The 17,946-nt window shown below is 29.1% G+C and overlaps 3 protein-coding genes across 3 annotated transcripts; 1 reads left to right on the top strand and 2 right to left on the bottom strand.

Moving 5' to 3' along the window:
* Positions 1-245: 245 nt before the first annotated feature.
* On the bottom strand, positions 246-5,711 carry LOC126833852 (DC-STAMP domain-containing protein 2-like). The gene is made up of 13 exons (XM_050565413.1): positions 5,593-5,711; positions 5,272-5,422; positions 4,972-5,131; positions 3,601-3,722; positions 3,154-3,295; positions 2,880-3,093; positions 2,654-2,807; positions 2,275-2,443; positions 2,038-2,202; positions 1,500-1,749; positions 1,037-1,264; positions 459-610; positions 246-397 (listed from the first exon to the last, which is right to left on the bottom strand). Exons 1-13 carry the CDS (start codon positions 5,709-5,711, stop codon positions 246-248), a joined length of 2,178 nt encoding a protein of 725 aa, XP_050421370.1.
* A 598-nt stretch (positions 5,712-6,309) lies between these two features.
* On the bottom strand, positions 6,310-11,606 carry LOC126833536 (NAD kinase-like). The gene is made up of 9 exons (XM_050564941.1): positions 11,588-11,606; positions 11,392-11,507; positions 9,841-9,864; positions 8,971-9,080; positions 8,708-8,902; positions 8,352-8,640; positions 7,683-7,840; positions 7,283-7,365; positions 6,310-7,083 (listed from the first exon to the last, which is right to left on the bottom strand). Exons 2-9 carry the CDS (start codon positions 11,450-11,452, stop codon positions 6,978-6,980), a joined length of 1,026 nt encoding a protein of 341 aa, XP_050420898.1. The 5' UTR covers positions 11,453-11,507; positions 11,588-11,606; the 3' UTR covers positions 6,310-6,977.
* Positions 11,607-14,595: 2,989 nt separating this feature from the next.
* Positions 14,596-16,668, top strand: LOC126833453 (probable NADH dehydrogenase [ubiquinone] 1 alpha subcomplex subunit 12). The gene is made up of 4 exons (XM_050564802.1): positions 14,596-14,764; positions 15,419-15,501; positions 15,661-15,776; positions 16,407-16,668. The coding sequence occupies exons 1-4, from the start codon at positions 14,670-14,672 to the stop codon at positions 16,536-16,538; spliced, it is 426 nt and encodes a 141-aa protein (XP_050420759.1). The 5' UTR covers positions 14,596-14,669; the 3' UTR covers positions 16,539-16,668.
* The last annotated feature ends 1,278 nt before the right edge of the window (positions 16,669-17,946 follow it).

Below are 17,946 nucleotides of genomic sequence, written 5' to 3'. Positions count from 1 at the left end.
TTGCTAAAGCGGTAGAAGTAAATACTGTAAAAAAATATATTATTATTTGATCAAGCCGTCCCGTTCAGTAAAGTAAATTACGTATCTTATAGTTTGTAATCCAAAATAATTATTAATGCGTTCGATACATCGACTCTTAATTCTAAAAATTAAAAAAAAAATATCATAATATAGACACAAAACTAATGTCAAGTGTAAGTTCTTATTTTTTCAATTATCCTGCAACCAAAGGCAGGTTAATAGTTTCAAACACTCAGTGTGGGACCTCTCCGTCTTAAATCGTTGCTGCTATATAAAATCATATTGACACAGTTCAACGGCGCGTTTACATAGTTCGGATCGTGTTCGTATGAATTCGATATGGTGCTGCACGAGCTACTCGAGTCTTCGCCGGAGCCTTAAATATATTTAATTAATGTTATTAGGTGTCCAGTTTAAAAAAAAAAATGTTTTATCACTTTCGTCGTCGCCTTCGTCACCCGAATCGTGGGAGACCAACGATACCGTTACAGTGTGGTAAACCGAAACTGTCTGTTTTTTAAAGATTCTTGGACGTTTTCTTTTCTTCGGCAATTTATTGATTTTATCTTGATTTTCATCCGAACTATCTCTTAAACAAATATGGTACACGATAATGCTATTACATAATAATATGTGATTGGGGGAGCGGTCATATACCGACCCTGTAGTCGTTACGTTTAACCCATCCAGTGTATGTCGACCCTTCACTCTTCAGCGATCGTTAAATTCACACATTTTTAGAAGTCAGTAAAATATTTATTTATTTCTCGTTATAGTTTATTGATAATATTATACCTATTACAATAATCCATGTAAGCCCCAACACTCATAAATCAAGATGACATTTACAGTTCCCTAACAGCACTAGCATAATGGATACTCCTACGGTCACCAAAGGTCTCCGATAAATTATTACAGTAGGATAGTGGATAGGTAGTACAAAACGATTTTGCATAAGTTCAATGGACTTAATCTAATAATTGATATCATAATAAACCATAACAGGAGTACATACTTTTCTTCACTTATGTCAGTCGCGTCTCCATAATCAATCGGTTTCTTGCACAGGGTACATCGGTTGTTAATGTCTGCGAAACATTTGGAACAATAAACTCCTCTGCAATTTTCGTTTTCACATTTCATCATATTGCCTTTTTTAAAGTCCGAATCTTTGGCTTTGTAACCGCACAACAGACAAACTATTTGTTTTTTGCGTCGCCATATATGCTCAAGAAATGGATATCTAAAAAATGAATAAATTGCTTAAGGGAACTAGTACTGTTGGAAGCATAAGAAGAAAAAAAAACGTCAAAGGTTCGGAAATGAACTTTTTTTTTTTAAATAATCATTTTACGGTAAACAAATCATTTTTTTAAGTGCAATTACTTAACGGTCGACATCTTAGAAAACAATAATATTGTATCCTCGTGATTTTTTAAAAACAGTCCTATACAACAATAGCATAATGTTATTATTACTTTGAATAAACATAATCGAGAAACGAAGGATCGGCAGATGTCTCGGCGGTTCCGTCCAAGCCGAATTTTCTTCGCAGAAACCGACGGGCAAACGTAATGAAATTAATCCTTCTTCGAAGAATGCGATTATGAAGCCATACCGCTCTGGTCCTGGCTACGTCCGGGTGATAATATCCCATTACGTATGACCGAAATCGCAAACCGTACGGTTGCATTATCGCCAGAAACCACGTCAAAATCAACACGGTGGCTATGGAAAACCCGTTTTCAAATCAAAAAATATACATTTGTCCATATCTATTTGTGATCGTTTGAAAACATATTTATCATTTTTTTTTTCAATTACTGTATGGGTTACCCACAAAGATGATTTCAAAGTCACCGGTTTTGACAATATTTGTTTTTCACTTCATACTTTTTAAAAATATACACACCAACTCAATTAATGCACTTACGGATTTCATAAATATGTCACTATTATTTAAAGTGCCTATACATGTGTGAAAAATATTGCTTAAATTACGATTGAATGTCGTACTGATCTGCCGGTAACGATGATAATCCGGCGGTAATGGGTTCGGTAGACATTTCATTGTGTCCATGTCCATTTGATTGGCCACTGGTCGAAAGGTGTGTATTATAGTCCTGTACAAATCGGCTAACAATCCGTCGCCTTCGACATTCACATCGAGCACACTGGGAGCTAAGAACTTTCGCCGTTTATTAAGATGACGTTATTGTACCCCCGACAAAAAAAAAATAGAGATTCACATACGGTCTAGTTGTGACGATAGTCTGCCATATTTCCTGACAGTTCTGAGTATCCAATAAAGGCTGTAGTCGATTGCCATTTGTACGGTAATTTTAAACGTAGCCAACACCAATACGGCCAAAGATCTGAACAAAGCTGTCTTTTCCGTGGACAACAACCGAATGGAAGTTCTCTGCAAAAAATTACCGTTCGGTTTAAGTGCACTATGTAGCACTGGGTTAATCGGGAATTCATAGTTTAAAATTATTCCGTTTAAAAGAAAAGTAATTTAAATTGATTTTAATGATGGTAAACTTCTCAACTCTTTCTCGTTTAGCCTTGTTTTTTAGTGTCTTATTTTAGCGGCAATCAACGTTTCAAAAATGCATGTTGTGCAGCCTACCTCGATGTATCTATTCTTTTCGAATCTCGTCAATGGCATGATGGTTGGTCGTTCGAGGATTAACTTTCTTTCGTCGAGTTCGTATAGTTCTTGTGTAAGGTACTTGTTATCGAACGAATCGGTCGTCAAATATTTGCGTCTGTACTGCCACGCCCTTATATTATGTCAACATAATATAAGACACATTCAAATGTGCTGAAAAGCATAATATGATGGGAACACGCACTTGAAGAAAACGTAAAGGAAGAATATCGAAAAAACCGATCCTGCCCAATCGAACAGAAAAAATGCTTTTTCTATTCTGTACTTGATTTCGGTTATGATGTTACGGACAACGTCACTGGTCATCTTACTTGGCTTCGACTCGAATGCGAACGAATGCTGGTAGTCGATCGACACGTAGAACATGTTCTTCATGTGTCGCACATAATTCTTTAAACCTGTAACACGTGTAGACCATCTTTACCGGGCTCGACCAAAAATTGCATAGCAACACTCACTGGCCCTTATGGCGCCAAATATCGATTCGTTGATGAACTCGAAAAATTCGCAAAGACTGTCTAGGAACTTGACCGTGTAGCAAACGTGCGAGATCACATAGGATATTGAACACATCCAGCTCAATGAAGACGGCACAGTAATCTGTTTAAGAAAAAATTATTCGAACGTTTTCAAATTCCATAAGGAATACAAATGATTTTAGTACCTAAATGCCAACGACAGAAAAAAAGTTTAAAAAGTACCTTACAAAACGTTTGTATACAATTATAGTTTAATTCGTCGGCAACTAATGATATTATATCATTACACGCCAATGCCTTATTGTATTATTCAAATAGAATATGTACAAGTAGTGTAGTTAAGTTAAAAATCGATTAGAAATTAAAAAAAAAAAAAAGTTCGTGTAGATTTTGAGTAGTCAAATGTGTTTCAGCGAAATCTCTTACCTTACAGTCTTCCAGGGCGTTATCGAAGACTCTAGTGCACCTCTGAAACGGTGTACCGACTTTTTTATTGCATATACTCATAATGCTATACAACCATTCGTATGCCACTTTAATGGTTCGAACTAAACCATTTACACATAAAAAATATCATTAGTATGGTATAAAAAATACATAATATGCACATGTGGTAAGAATATTTTAATGTGTACAACGAAAAAGTTATACACATTATGTTATTATAGTTATAAAAAAATAAAATTGTATTTAAAATTATTATACTGTAGCAGCACTATATAGTATCCAAAATAGTCGGACGGTGTTTTGACATTTTTTTTTTCTTTTTCACTTAAAAAGTATATGATATTTCAAACGGTTAACTAGAAGTTAAAACACATAAAATCGAAGCGTTTTCTTGAAAGTAATTCTATTAAGTTGAATATCTAATTTAGCTATTATCAAATAAGTAATAACGGATAAAGCTAACCAAAAAATTCTAGAGCTCACCACTTAACATATCGGCTGTACACATAAACGAACTCGAATATTGCATGTACATAACACGTCCTATGTTATTATAACTGTGTATTCATGGTGCTTTATACTCGTTAAATTAATGTGATAGTTGATAGTGACTGTACCCATTGTAAATTATCTAACGTGGACCAACAAGTCCGGAGATCAAGGCGGCAAGTAGTTAGGAGGTGGTATTAAAAAAACTACTTCCAAGAAAACCCTTCAACGTAAGTCTTTGGAAAACCAACCATTTTTGGTATCTACTGTAGATATTGGCTTTTTTACCGTCAACACTCCACATTATCAAAACATGAGAAGCTTTCACAATAATATAAGTATGTTTGGGATTTCTTGAAATTAGTAAACAAGCTCAACGGAATAGTACAAAATATAGCTAGACAATACTAGTTATTCCAAGATGATAAAAAATAAATAAAAAACATTGATCCTCAGCATTATGGAGAGTTTCCTGCGACAACACTATCATATCGACGACATGTTCAATAGCGTAGTTAACTGTACAAATTCTAGAGGATTACAAGAAAAAACCCGAGTACGATAATAGTAAGTTTAACGATTGCCGGGAAATGAACAAATACGTACAGAATACATACAATAAAGATTAAAGAGCGTAGGATTGTTTCATTCAAGTCTGGTTTTCTTATAACAGAGGTGTTTCTTTTTTTTTTTCGGGGAATATAAAAATAAATTGTCTGCGAATGGCAAAAATCTACTCGAGAGACGTTACCAATAAAAACTCAAAAGTCTCGTTATGATTCCAAACAGCGTGGGCGAATTAGAAGTATCTTTTGGTTATTCTGACAATGACAACGGCCACGACATAACTTAACTACTAACCTAATTCGGCCACTGTGTTTTTGACGGCCAACATTCCTTTTTTCATTTTCTCCACCATCGCGGCCAGTTCTACTTTTATCCTCGCTAACGATGACCGGATTGCTAACAACGGCCGCTTAATGATTTGCACTATCGCTCGAATGGCCGACTTGATCTCGTCCTGTGCAACATTATAAGAATACACGAACGATAGATATTGTAATATATGTTATAGGCATTCATTGGTTATATTATGTTACAGCAAGAGCCATTCTGGCAATAGATAAGCATTTTTTTGTTATATCAAATTGAACGCTATACTTGTAGACACGTAAGGGATTCTGATAGCACTCCTGTGTTGTGCATGGTGTTTTTCGAAGGTCCGGCGAAACACAAAATAAACGCATACACGAGCAAAGCATGTCGACCCCTTTCCGAAAAAAGTTGCGGCATCACCATCATAAAAACACATCTAAAATAATAAGTAAGTAGATAGGTACGTAATAAAAACATAACGTATATTGACTTTTCGACGAAACCGCTTCAATGGTCCGATGTCAGTCGCCTGACTTATATAGGACTTAACGAGCATATGTATACATGTTGAATTGCATAACTAAAACGCCGTTTTATTATCTGTACCTGCAAACCGAAGAAAACGCTAAGCCCAGCGTCAATACACTTCCCATGACAGCACTCACAATCGTGGCCTTGGTGTATGAATAATTTAACTGCAATAGCAGAAATGTAAACACCACCATAGTTATTAAAACGCCACCTGAGTAAAAACATTAATTTGATCATTTATTAACATGGATAAAAAAATGAAAACAATATTTGTGTTACATGTTATGTAAACAGAACACAAAACATGGCGACGTATTGGGATGATTAATAATTACTTATAAAGCCAACGGTGGATTTAATTATGAAGTTAAAGAACGTCCCGTGAGTTACTATCGTTTTCTTTATCGTGGCTAATTTAAATATTGTCTTATTTTCTTTTTTGACCACGCATAGTTTTTTAATCCATATACACCAGACAAAACTGGAATGACGAATACAAAAAACAAAATGCAACATTACCGCGTGAGTAAGCGGTCAATTCATTAGTCGACAGTAATATACTTGAGCAAAAAGTTAACCAGACGATCGGTAAGAGAAATTTTTGGTTTTCTACCTTTTAGCCTGTCTAATGCGTATTTCTTTCGTCTCAAATAGCTCTTAAAAATAAATTTTAACAAAAAAGTCCGAAAAAACCGGATACAAAACATTATACTCTATTTTTAACTGATAAGAAAATAAGATGGCTTATACGAAAAAAAAATGTCTTTGTTGAGAAATATATATAAGCAACTGTATAATTTATTGAAACACAATTAACTGTAAACTATAAAAACAAACAAAATAAAAGCAACTTTATTATTTTTTCTTACAGTATGTTAAATTTGTATGACTATTATTATTATTTATAGTGATAACAAAATATTACTGTATATTAACATAGCAACTAATAAACAGCAGACACACAATCACATGTGGATTATGTACATAGGTCTTGCTTACACTATTTATTATCAGATGTCAAATTATTTGTAATAATTATGTTACAAAAAAAAATGTATGTGTTAACAAAATTCGCGAATTTGTAATAACTATTAAGGTCTTCGTTTTGTTGTAAAGCTGATAAGAAGGTTTTTAAAGCAACAATGAAATTTGTTAGTAATTAATTACCTAAATAAAATTATTAAACTCCATTTAGGCAATGGAAACATTTTTTCGGTTAGATTTATAGAATAAAGAAAAATTGAAATAAAATAATAAAGATTTCAAGTATGTTATAAGCATGACTAATTTAATGAAACAATATTTTTATATGGTAAAATCCAATTATTATATATTATTGATTATAAAATTTAAATAAAGAAAAACTTGTTTATCTGAAAATCTCAATTACACATACTACATATAATTATTGGCTACTATTAATCTCCAAGCTTGACAATTTTGTAGTCAGTTTGCTCTGGTCAGACATTCCAATTCAAGGTTTTGGCCAGCGAGCTAAACCAGTCAGTTATTTGATTTTCAGAATTTATCGTCGGTACCGGATACACGGACTTCGTTATATATAAACTATAAATAAAAATAATTTTAATTTCATATAAAAACAAAGTTTATTGTAATCGAATGAAAAAACAATTCGTCAGTGTACATTTTTATCAGAACACTATTTATCTCCATTCAGTTTTAAGAAAGTACAGTTAATTAAAGCAAAACCCATAATATTAATATTAAGAAATTATAATTATTAAAAACCACTTTGGTGACTTACCTATCACCTATTCTTAACTCTTGATCATTTTTATTATCAAAAACGACAGAAACATTTTCACGTGATGCAGGATGCAAAGTAATCTGTAAAAAGCATTCAGACATACTGATTCTGTTTATTGTATAAAAGCCTTATTTAAAAAAGATAATTCCTTCATAAATCAGCAATTAGAACACAATTATTTAAAACAAATCACTTCTTTACCACTCCAATTTATTACTTTTGAAAAAAATTTGTTTATGCCGAACACCAAATACGACACTCAGATTGTATGGTCTAGCTTGATATTCCTTAAACCAATCATAATTTGTAAAAGCAAAAAAAATATCCTAATGCTGATTTACAATAGGATATATTTTAATTTTTGAAAATAATCAATATATTAGTATTAAAAGTTTACTTTTAATTCACCATCTAGTGGCACCATTATCGGTCTAGACGTCAGTGAATGAGAACATATAGTAGAAATCAAAATAGCCTGAACACTTGGGTACAGTAATGACGCTCCTGACGATGCTGAATATGCAGTACTTCCAGTTGCCGTTGATATAATTAGCCCTGGAAATAGAAGTACAAATAACACATAAATATTAATAGGTGACACACACTGTTATAATTTAATGGTAACAGTAAAATATTTAGATTGCATTTATAAATAAAGTAAAAATATTTAAATACCATTGAATACAATATTTAAAGTATAAATATTGTACACCATTTTGTATTTCAAATGATATGTTGGACTGCTTGTCATTTGAAGATAATATAGAAGACATTGCGGAGTGAAAATAAAGGAAAGTACCAAATTTGTAAAAACGAGTATAAACATGCTGCATAAATAACTGTGTATAAATTAAATTTGAAATACGTTTCACTCTTGGTAAGAATAATTTGGCAATTTATTTTTATATTGGATTACCCAAGGGCCCGAAAAATGATTTGCCTTGAACCCCTTAAAGTTCACATCCGACCCTGTTACATATTGTTATTTTTAGACTTGCCCCGTTATTCATAAAAAAAAAAAACTATAACAATATTTTATTTAAAAGATGGGTCCAAAAACGCTTACCATCTGCTTGCACATTTGTTACAAAATACCCATCATGATACACATTTAAATTGGTAAGACTGCTCGATATACGTCGCATAGCTACATCATTGAGCACCGTAAAATGTATGGGATGTTCCATAAGATCATCTTCCTTTTTAAAAAGCTTGCATGCGATTCTATCTCGACGAAATATCGTTGCACACCCTTCAAGAACTTTAGTTATGTCCTTTTGAAAATGTTGAATTGAAAATGGCGCTAAAAAGCCCATGGAACCTAAATTAAACGATATAATTGGAGGTACAGTTTCCTAAAAAAACATAACAATTCAAATTATAATAATACATTTTAGTTATTGGAACGTTATTAGTACATACTTGGAATAGACTACAAGTATAGAGTAATGTCCCATCTCCGCCTAAACAAATAATGAAATCAATTGTGTCTTTCATAATAGCATTATCGTTTTCGAAACACGACAATTCTTGTCTGACTGCCGATAATTTTAAGTTATTGATAAGTATAAGGTCGTTCGCCACAGCTTTTTCAACAAATACTTTCACCCTTTTTTTCTACAAACATTTTACGTAATATAATTACAAGCCGTAATCTATAGTTAAAATTATATATTTGTTTTTACTTGAATCAGCCATATAATAACGTCAACTAATGCATTTACGGCACCTTCATCATCTTTTTTTTTCACCACTAAGACAGATAATTTTTTCCTGGACCATGTTAATTTCAGATCTTTCGATAGAAAAAAAAATTAAATAAAAAATAATTACATACTGTTTACAAAATGAGCATTATATTGCTATAGTTAACTTTCATGCAAAAATAAAAGAAAACAAAAAAATATAAACTTAATAATTTACTTTTTTTATTTTTTATTAGTATTTACTTAAAACATGAGATTTTGTTTTAATCTTTAAACATTTTTCACTGTAATATGAATACATTTATATACAGGTAAGTATAGTTTTTTACAACATTTTTATTTATGTTAATGTTATAGTCGTATCATAAAATTACCATATGTATATATTTATGATGTGCTTAGGACCCGGACTTATTCAATTACACTTTTTTTTGTAATACGATCTTTGGCTTCACAAAAATTTAGTTTTTAAAATCAACTTTTATTTTGTATTTTTCACAAAATCTAGGCTATAGGTGTTTTTTAGTAATCGTAGTACATTCAATTTATTCTTCCGTATTTTTTAAGGAAATATTTACATTTTATATTATTTGAAGTCAGATGATATAAAAATTATTTATAAACATGTATGTAACAAAATACATTTTAGATTTCTTACTAAAAAAAACATTGCATACTTTTTGTTATAAAAAAAAAGTTTTAAAAGCTTTGCAATCTGCATACGTCTGTCATAGACACAGTTGTTAATATTGCTATAAAAATAATTTAAGAGTTTTTTAAGTAACTTGAGTCATTTTTTAATGCATTTTTAAAAGATATCTATGCTTATGTTTAGAACATATTATTTACCACAGTCTGTTGTTTCGCTGTAACCTACAAAAAATAAATATATTAGATAGGATACATTTTATATTAGGTAGGACTTATACATAACTATTTCATATTGAAGAGGAGAAAATCAGGCTTACAGATCTTTTTTTATTGTCAAACAACTTTTTTTTTTTTTGCAGATTTTGTAATTTTCAACATGAACACGCTATGTTCTTACTGTACAGATTTATACTGTGCTTGATTCCGACTACTGGTGTAAGGTTTAGAGTCTAATCCTTACAGCAGTAGTCGGAACTTAAGACTGAGCTTATAAACTGTGCTGGAATCTTTCTAACTACAAACTCACAATGAAGCGTTTAGTTGTGATGTATTCACTTTCAGATTTAATAGTTCCTCTGACCCAACTTTGTTAATTACTTACTGTAAAATTTATACTGTGATGATTTTTTTAAATGTAATTTAAAAAAATATGTATATTTTTTTTTAATTAATAAAACAATTATTATTTTACTGAAATGCATACAGTAATTACTATTACAAATAAATATTACTTTTATTAATAGTTTAATTCAAATTATATTTTTTCCCTGTGAGTACAGTATAATTATAATAATTCGTGGTAAATACTTAATAATAAGTAAAACTTATAATATTTTTTAATCGATTGGTCAAACCAATATAAAAGAGAGACCACGTGGCACGTAATACTGCATAAAACAGCACAGTTAACACAGTTAATAATGATATGAGCGTGCGGGCACAATGACGATTAATGCCAACGTCCCGCATTGCTTTTATAGTGTTTTTTTTTTGCTTGAAAAGTTAATACTGATATTAATATTTATAGTCTTTCATAATGATACCTTCAAATTGACCAATAACTTTAAAAATTAAAATTGATAGCTAATAAGTACTTTAAATTGTCAAGAAATGAACAATGAATAAAATATATATCTTACTATTTAAGTTCCAAAAGTAATTTATAAAATAACTAACTTAGAAAGGGGGTAGAACTATTAAGATTTATGAAAAATTAAGATTACATTGTATAAAAACATTTCGGAAAAAAATTATTTAAAAACTAATAATTATGTGTTATTGCGTGGCTCACTTAAAAAAAGTCACTCTGTATGTATATAATATACATATGAAAGTTTTGGAATATTTTAGCCTAAAGAAAGTGCCACTTATTATTACTGTTATACGATTTGACAACGTTGCACGAAAAATCGTTCGCAATCGTTTGTTATTGGGTATAAAATAGTTTTTCTTTTATCTTCCGACAATCGTTCGCAAAAGTCAAAACGTTCGCAATCGTGTACCACCGATTTAAGACATGCCTGATATGTTATAATGGTAACAGGATAAATACATTTTGAGATCTCGCAATCTTTAATTGTCTATAAATTATGCAAACCAAACGCGAGCGGCCTAACATTTTTGCAACAAAGTAACTTTGTAAAATTTATAAATGAATTAAGTTATACATACTCTAAAATAAGTTTAAAATTGTATTAATTAGAGAAAAACGCAATAATTACAAATATATACACAAATAATTATATTTACCACAAAAAGCGGTCGATAAAATAGTCCCTGCTATTAGGAAATAGGAAATAATACTCTTCATTCTGTAATTTTTTAGATTGGTTATTTTATATGTCGTATTATACCGTCGTCTTTCACTGAAAAATATAAGAATACTGAATAATATGTTATATCAAAAAAAAAAATATGATATGAATTATTATCAAAATTCACCAACGTATATTCAGCTACAGCTGTATCACGTCACAAACATAGAATATTCCCACTTTTTATAACGTTTTTATATACAAATAATGATACGTTTTGGCTTTTAAGCTAAAATATTGACATTGTGTTTTTATTACATTAGGAATAATATACCATACGAATTAATAAATAAAAGGTAAAATATACGACATAAGTAAGCAATACAAACAATTTTTTGTTTAACTTAAGTAACACGTGACATCTAGAAACCAGTAAACTAGTTTAGTCTTATAAATATTATACTAAATTTGAGAATAATACAAATTGTATATATGTTTTAACTCGCTTCCAAACTTATTATTTTTTCACCAACTTTTAAAACTTAAATGGTAACGTACATATTTTATTAACTTTTTAAATTATGAATATGTTACTAAAAATGTTGACTTGGTGACAACCTATTTTGAACAACTATTTTTAAAGTTATGAGTTTAAAAGTTAGGACGGAAGAGGAAGCGCTCGCAGATAAAAATAATACTACACTCCATCTTTCCCCTACCCTAAACTTGAAACTTAAATAACTTCAGATATAGTTATACAAAACTGGCCAGTCAAAAGTTTAGCACATTATTATCAATTTATAAAGTTAATGAAATTACCATTCAAGTTTGAAAAGTTGGTATAAAAATAATTAGTTTAAGAGAAGGGTAGTAACATAAAAATCTGTGGAAAATTAAAATCACAGTACAGTTAATACTATTAAAACAAATTAAATTATTTATAATTAAACCTACTGAAGTATTGTTTGGCTAACGATAAAAAAATTACTCTGTATTGAGGTCTGGTAGGTTACTAGCCTTAAACAATTATTTTATCTGACAGGGATTAAATTAATTTTAAATCAAAGCTTTGCTATGAAACCGTAAATGATAAAAAAAAATATAATATGTATAAATCTTTTTGTACATAATTAATGGGCTCAATATCATGTCATTTAATTTATTGAGTTTTCCTCGATAAAAAATCGTGATAACAATAATACAATTTAGTTTATACTTTATTCAGATTTCAGTCGTGCTCGCGATTAAAGATTATGTGGTTGCCCGGCGTACACTAAAGTATTCTTAGTAAATCAGACAGCTTTGTGGCGCTCTCTATTAGTTGAATTTTGAAACTATCAAACCATTTGGATATGCTATCGCGCCAATTTCAAATTTTGATAATTAAAAAATGTACAATAGCCTAATAGATAATAGGTATTTGAAGAGGTATCAAAAAAGGATTTAAGTGCCATTTTTTCCAAAAATTATTTTTTCAACCAAAAAGGATGTATGTTTCAACGCTAATGCAACGCAATAAGGCAGACATTTCTTCGTCGATTTGCACTTACAGCCTTTTTGATTCCACTCTTCATTTATGTTTTTAAATAATATAATGAAAATAATTGATAACTTTATTATATTATATTATTATATAATATGTAATAATATGATTTATTTAATTTTCATTAATAAAGAGAGAAAATGTCAATTTTCTTCGATTATTTTTGATTTTGATAAAAAAGTTTACTTCTGCACACGATTAAAGATAGTATTGTTCCTTTATTTTTTAAGATTATAGACAAACATGATTATTTTACTCTTTGACTGCGGCATAATGTTATGATGTAAATATATCATCTAGTTTGCCATTTTCCTTTACATAATTTTATTATTTTCTTTTTAACATTTAATATGACTTGATGTAGCTGTCTACCGTACAATGTAGCTAAAACTACTTTTGGAGTCATTAAAAACGGTGTAGAAACACATAAATAGAAAAAAAACTTGCGGTATGATTTAAAAAAGAGGCATAGAGTGTGTGCCACTCATTTCAGCAACAGTGATTAAACAAGCACTCGGACAGGCGTGTTTACTTCATCCCATAAGGGGGGGGGGAATAGAATAAAACAAGAGTTGTGTAAGACGTCAATAACACATAAACGTATAAATTATTGATTACTACATGTCCATCTTCATATAAGCGAAGACTATTTTCTTTTAAACGAATCTGACCAGACAGTATCTACTAGATACGTACACAAATAAATATCCAGAGGGGCGATTGCCCCGTCGTCCCCCACCCTTGAAAACGCCCCTCTTGGAACTCTGATTTAGTCACCTATCTATAAGTTATAAGTACCTTTAGATAACTGTAGAGTTAATATGCTATATTAAGTTTTTATCTATATTTGGCTCACAACCCATACAAACGTTCCAAATCGATAAAATTGTATGCATCAGGCTTAAAAAAAGAAAGATAGATAAATAGAAATCATTAATACATCATTATGTAAAGTACAAATAATTATTAATTATTATTGTTGGCATGTAAATAATTTTCAACGAATTGCTTATTTGATAATTAATTTAGTAGTTATTATATCAAATACTATAAATTATGGGTAGTATAATGTAGTAAAGTATATACCATGTATATTTTTGTAAAATGTATAAATAATTTTTATTATTTAATTACATAGGAGGTATAATTTTAAATATTATTATGAATTACGAATAATTAAACTTGTCTGCAGTGAAGTAGTTTATTGGTAGAGCGCGCCACAAGTTTGTCCGAAAAGCAACAATAAAAAAAGTTTATAAAAGTGTACCTTTAATTTTTTTTATAGTCCTACTTCGTGGCAGCTTTTTTATTGCACGTTGACCGTTGGACAACCATATTATTATCTTTAAATGTGGTCGTGCTTGTGCCTAGACATATCGAAATAAAGAATAAATAAATTCTTTATCTCGATGCCTAGACATGAGTTTTCATTTTAGTAGTGATAAGAAGTGATAAGATATACACATTTTTGCATTAAAATAATAAACATTACTTATTAGTTATTAATATTGTAATTTGTGTTTGTGATTATTTTATATTTTATCTCGTTTTACTTTTTATATTATTTACCCAAAATAAATTTATTTAAATAATTAAACCTTATGAATTGGTAAACAGCTGATTGTTTTACTAATCTAACGCTAAACACTGATAAGAGAAAACTTCTTAAAGTCACATAATATCATCAACCTATTTTATATTTTATTGAATCTGAATGCTTCTTCGTCAAAATGAATAAAATATTTCCTTTTAATAAGATCACTACTGGCATTAATATAATTAAAGCCAACGGTGGCCCTTTGAATGCATTTAAGAAATTATTTAGGTAAGTCATTCTAGATTATTTATATTTATCATAATTCATAGTCAATAGCTAAAACTAATCACTTTTTATACTTTGATAGTTTACTATACACTATTTGAAATGTTTAAGTCAACAAGTCTACCCAGTTCTTATTAGCAACTTTTAAACTAAACAGGACATGCCATGTTAGGTTAAATGTTCATTGCCGATAAAAGGGTATACTTTTCTGTTAAGAGCATATTTGTATTATGCCAAACGTAGGTTAAAACAAATCTATATTTTTATTTTACTAAATATTTATCAAACTAATTACAGTCAAGCACTTTATCTTCTTCAAAAAGTTGATAAATGGTTTTAGAATCCTGATCGTGTTACATACATTTTTATGACATGGTTATTTGTTGTGTTTGAATAATTTTTATATTATTTTATAAAACAAAACAGTAATACATTGTTAAATTATTGTAAAACTAAAAAATTAATTAATTGTATGCTTATTACTTGGACCTATTTTTTATGTTTTTTTAAATTTGTATACATAGGTATTGCATATTTTAGTTTTTTTAAAACATTTAGAAACCTGTTTTGATAGGTAGTGCAATAAACCATCATGCTTTAGTATATTTTGACTTAAAATAAAAAAATTATTTTTACATAATTAACATATTTTTACAGACAAGATGAACTGAAAATCGGAACATTTGTCGGAACTGATGAAATGGGCAATCGTTACTTTGAAAACAATTTATATTTCTATGGTAATATTATTTCTTTTTGTTACGAAAGCTATAGACTTCTTAACAGTTAATTTATTTAAAATATCTCACCACTTTTAAGAATGTTTATTAGTTTATTTTAAATTAATTAAGTCTAAAAGTTTTGTAACATAATAATAGTGTAAATTATTGTTAGTATAGGCCGAAATCGTTGGGTAGAATATAATGAACAAGTGTTTTTGGACTATGATGCCAGTCAAATTCCAGCCGAATGGTACGGTTGGCTTCATTACAAAACTGATTTACTTCCATATAATGTACGTATAATAATTTTGTTTAAAATATATAGTATACAAACTTAAAAAATAATAAATTATTGAGAAATTATTTGATTTTTAAAATAAAATTTGGTTAATACTTATAATGATGCCGTTATAGTTTCAAGAATTTTATAACAGTACCTGAAAATGAGATTTTATAATTTTAATGTAGATAGTCTGGCAGCGAGATAATTCATTCTGGCCAATTCATTAACTTTAATTTGTAAATGTCAATTTACTCAGTGAAAAGCGTTTAAATTTATAAAAAATTAATCTCTATTTTTTATTATTAAAGTATTCATTTTGATGTTAATATGGAAAAGCAAATATAGTCAATCAATTAAGCCAGATACAAATTTCTTAATGATTATATAAACAATTTTGCACCATTTAAACATACTAAACACATTTTTTTTTTTTGTTTATTTAAACTATAAATTATATTGTATTATTTATGTTTATATATTATTTTTGTAACAATATATACCTTTGAACGATTACACTTTTCTTATGTCACCTAAAAAAGCTCTACTCATTCTACTTACTTTACACTGTACATTAAATGCTAGAAATATCTATACTTTGGATTATAAGTAATTTACAAGCTAATATATAATTTTTTTCCAGGACCCATCTAGGCCCAAGTACGAATGGATGGCCAAACATACAGAAAATGAAACAGGGACTTGTCGTCAGTATGTTCCATACAGTACTGTTCCACCAAAAATTGAAGCTTGGGTACCACCTCAAAAAGCTTAATTTAAAGAATGACATTTTAGTGTAAATATAAAAAATTTACATGTTATGTATTTTTCAAAATTAAAATAGTTAATATTTCTTAAAACAATTATACCCTAAATTTCTTTAATAAATAGTGATTAGTATTATATATTTATTTTTATACTGTAATGATATTCTTTTCTCTTTTAATATTAGCATATAATTATAATTTCCTAATAGAAAAAATAATGTTAATATCATAATACACATTTTTAACTATGAGTTATTTGGTGAGAAATTGTGTACAATGATTCAAATTGATATAATTTTTATATTGATAAAAATGTAATATAACTCTAAAAGAGTTCAAACCAATAATGGCCGATGATTTAAGTAGCAATTGCTTGTACTCAATAATAACATTTATTTCTATTTAATTTTTGTGATCTGAATATACCACTGTAAGACTAAATTGTCATTATTTTATTGGTATTTTTGGATAAACACAATTAAAAAAATGCAAAATTGCACAATTATCGAAAATATATTTTTTTAAATATATGGTAACCCGAAGTATGGTAAAATGTACAAAACAAATGTTTAAAATCAGATTCTTTAAAATGTAGTTTAAATTTGTAGCTTTTATATCTTTTTTTCTGACCATTAAGTAAACTTCCGGGCCCTACTCATAATACATATTTTTCGACCAAAATTGGAATTTGGATAATAAAAAACCGGCTTTAGATTATTTACAAATCCTTTTTTATTTTACAGTTCTGTGAGTTGATATTTCAATATAAACAATGTAATTAATAATACTTACTTAATAGGCAATAGCAGAAATCCAAGACTGTTACATTAAATAAATAATTGAATGCTTTTAAAAATATTATAAAATCGTTTTGAGAAAAGAGTAAACATAGTTTTAGATAAAAAGAGAAAATTATTTTATTTGGACGCAAAGGGAAAGGTCATGTTTAGTCCGAATTGTCCCGCTAGTGAACACAATAATAGGGCACGTTAGCACAGACTATTCACACTTCATATTAAATTATATTCTTTTATAGTTCTATTATACTTCTCTTTCCCCAGATATAAAATTAATAAAATAGAACGAATCAAAATAACCATTACATATGTCCTTACAAATCTTTTCCTTCTTCCTCGTCCTAAAAAAAATTGAGTCTCCAACAACCGAATCGAAAGTTTACTTTATACTGCTACAGTGTGAGTAAACAATAAACTATGCTTAAGTATTATATTACTTATTAGTTAAATATTATTAACGTTTATCTATCAGCTGTTGTCTGTTAGATTTGAATTTAATAATACTATAATCTTTTGCGAAGATTCTTAGAAACTTGTTTTTTAATAATATTATGGTTAGAGCCAGGTTAGATGCGATAACACAAAATTCAATTTTTACAAAAACTATTATTCTAGTCAT

The sequence above is a fragment of the Adelges cooleyi genome, unplaced genomic scaffold (assembly GCF_023614345.1).
Source record: "Adelges cooleyi isolate 19-005CV unplaced genomic scaffold, UGA_ACOO_1.1 ACOO_flye_CR_arks_rails_tigmint_CR_PRNA_2, whole genome shotgun sequence".
Taxonomy (NCBI): Eukaryota; Metazoa; Arthropoda; class Insecta; order Hemiptera; family Adelgidae; genus Adelges; species Adelges cooleyi.
The sequence above is the reverse complement of the archived record's forward strand: the minus strand, read 5'-3'. Positions and strand labels throughout refer to the sequence as shown.

Bases quoted from the DNA above. Each gene is read 5' to 3' on its own strand.
- LOC126833453 (XM_050564802.1), top strand. From the start codon at position 14,670: ATGAATAAAATATTTCCTTTTAATAAGATCACTACTGGCATTAATATA. The intron at 14,765-15,418 runs GTAAGTCATTCT...ATATTTTTACAG, and splicing joins GCATTTAAGAAATTATTTAG to ACAAGATGAACTGAAAATCG. The intron at 15,777-16,406 runs GTACGTATAATA...ATTTTTTTCCAG, and splicing joins CTGATTTACTTCCATATAAT to GACCCATCTAGGCCCAAGTA.
- LOC126833536 (XM_050564941.1), bottom strand. From the start codon at position 11,452: ATGAAGAGTATTATTTCCTATTTCCTAATAGCAGGGACTATTTTATCG. The intron at 7,366-7,682 runs GTAAACTTTTAA...TGCTTTTTACAG, and splicing joins CACTAGATGGTGAATTAAAA to ATTACTTTGCATCCTGCATC. The intron at 7,084-7,282 runs GTAAGTCACCAA...TTTTATTTATAG, and splicing joins GAGTTAAGAATAGGTGATAG to TTTATATATAACGAAGTCCG.
- LOC126833852 (XM_050565413.1), bottom strand. From the start codon at position 5,711: ATGGTGGTGTTTACATTTCTGCTATTGCAGTTAAATTATTCATACACC. The intron at 2,444-2,653 runs GTAGGCTGCACA...AATTTTTTGCAG, and splicing joins AAAAGAATAGATACATCGAG to AGAACTTCCATTCGGTTGTT. The intron at 2,203-2,274 runs GTATGTGAATCT...GAAAGTTCTTAG, and splicing joins ACTATCGTCACAACTAGACC to CTCCCAGTGTGCTCGATGTG.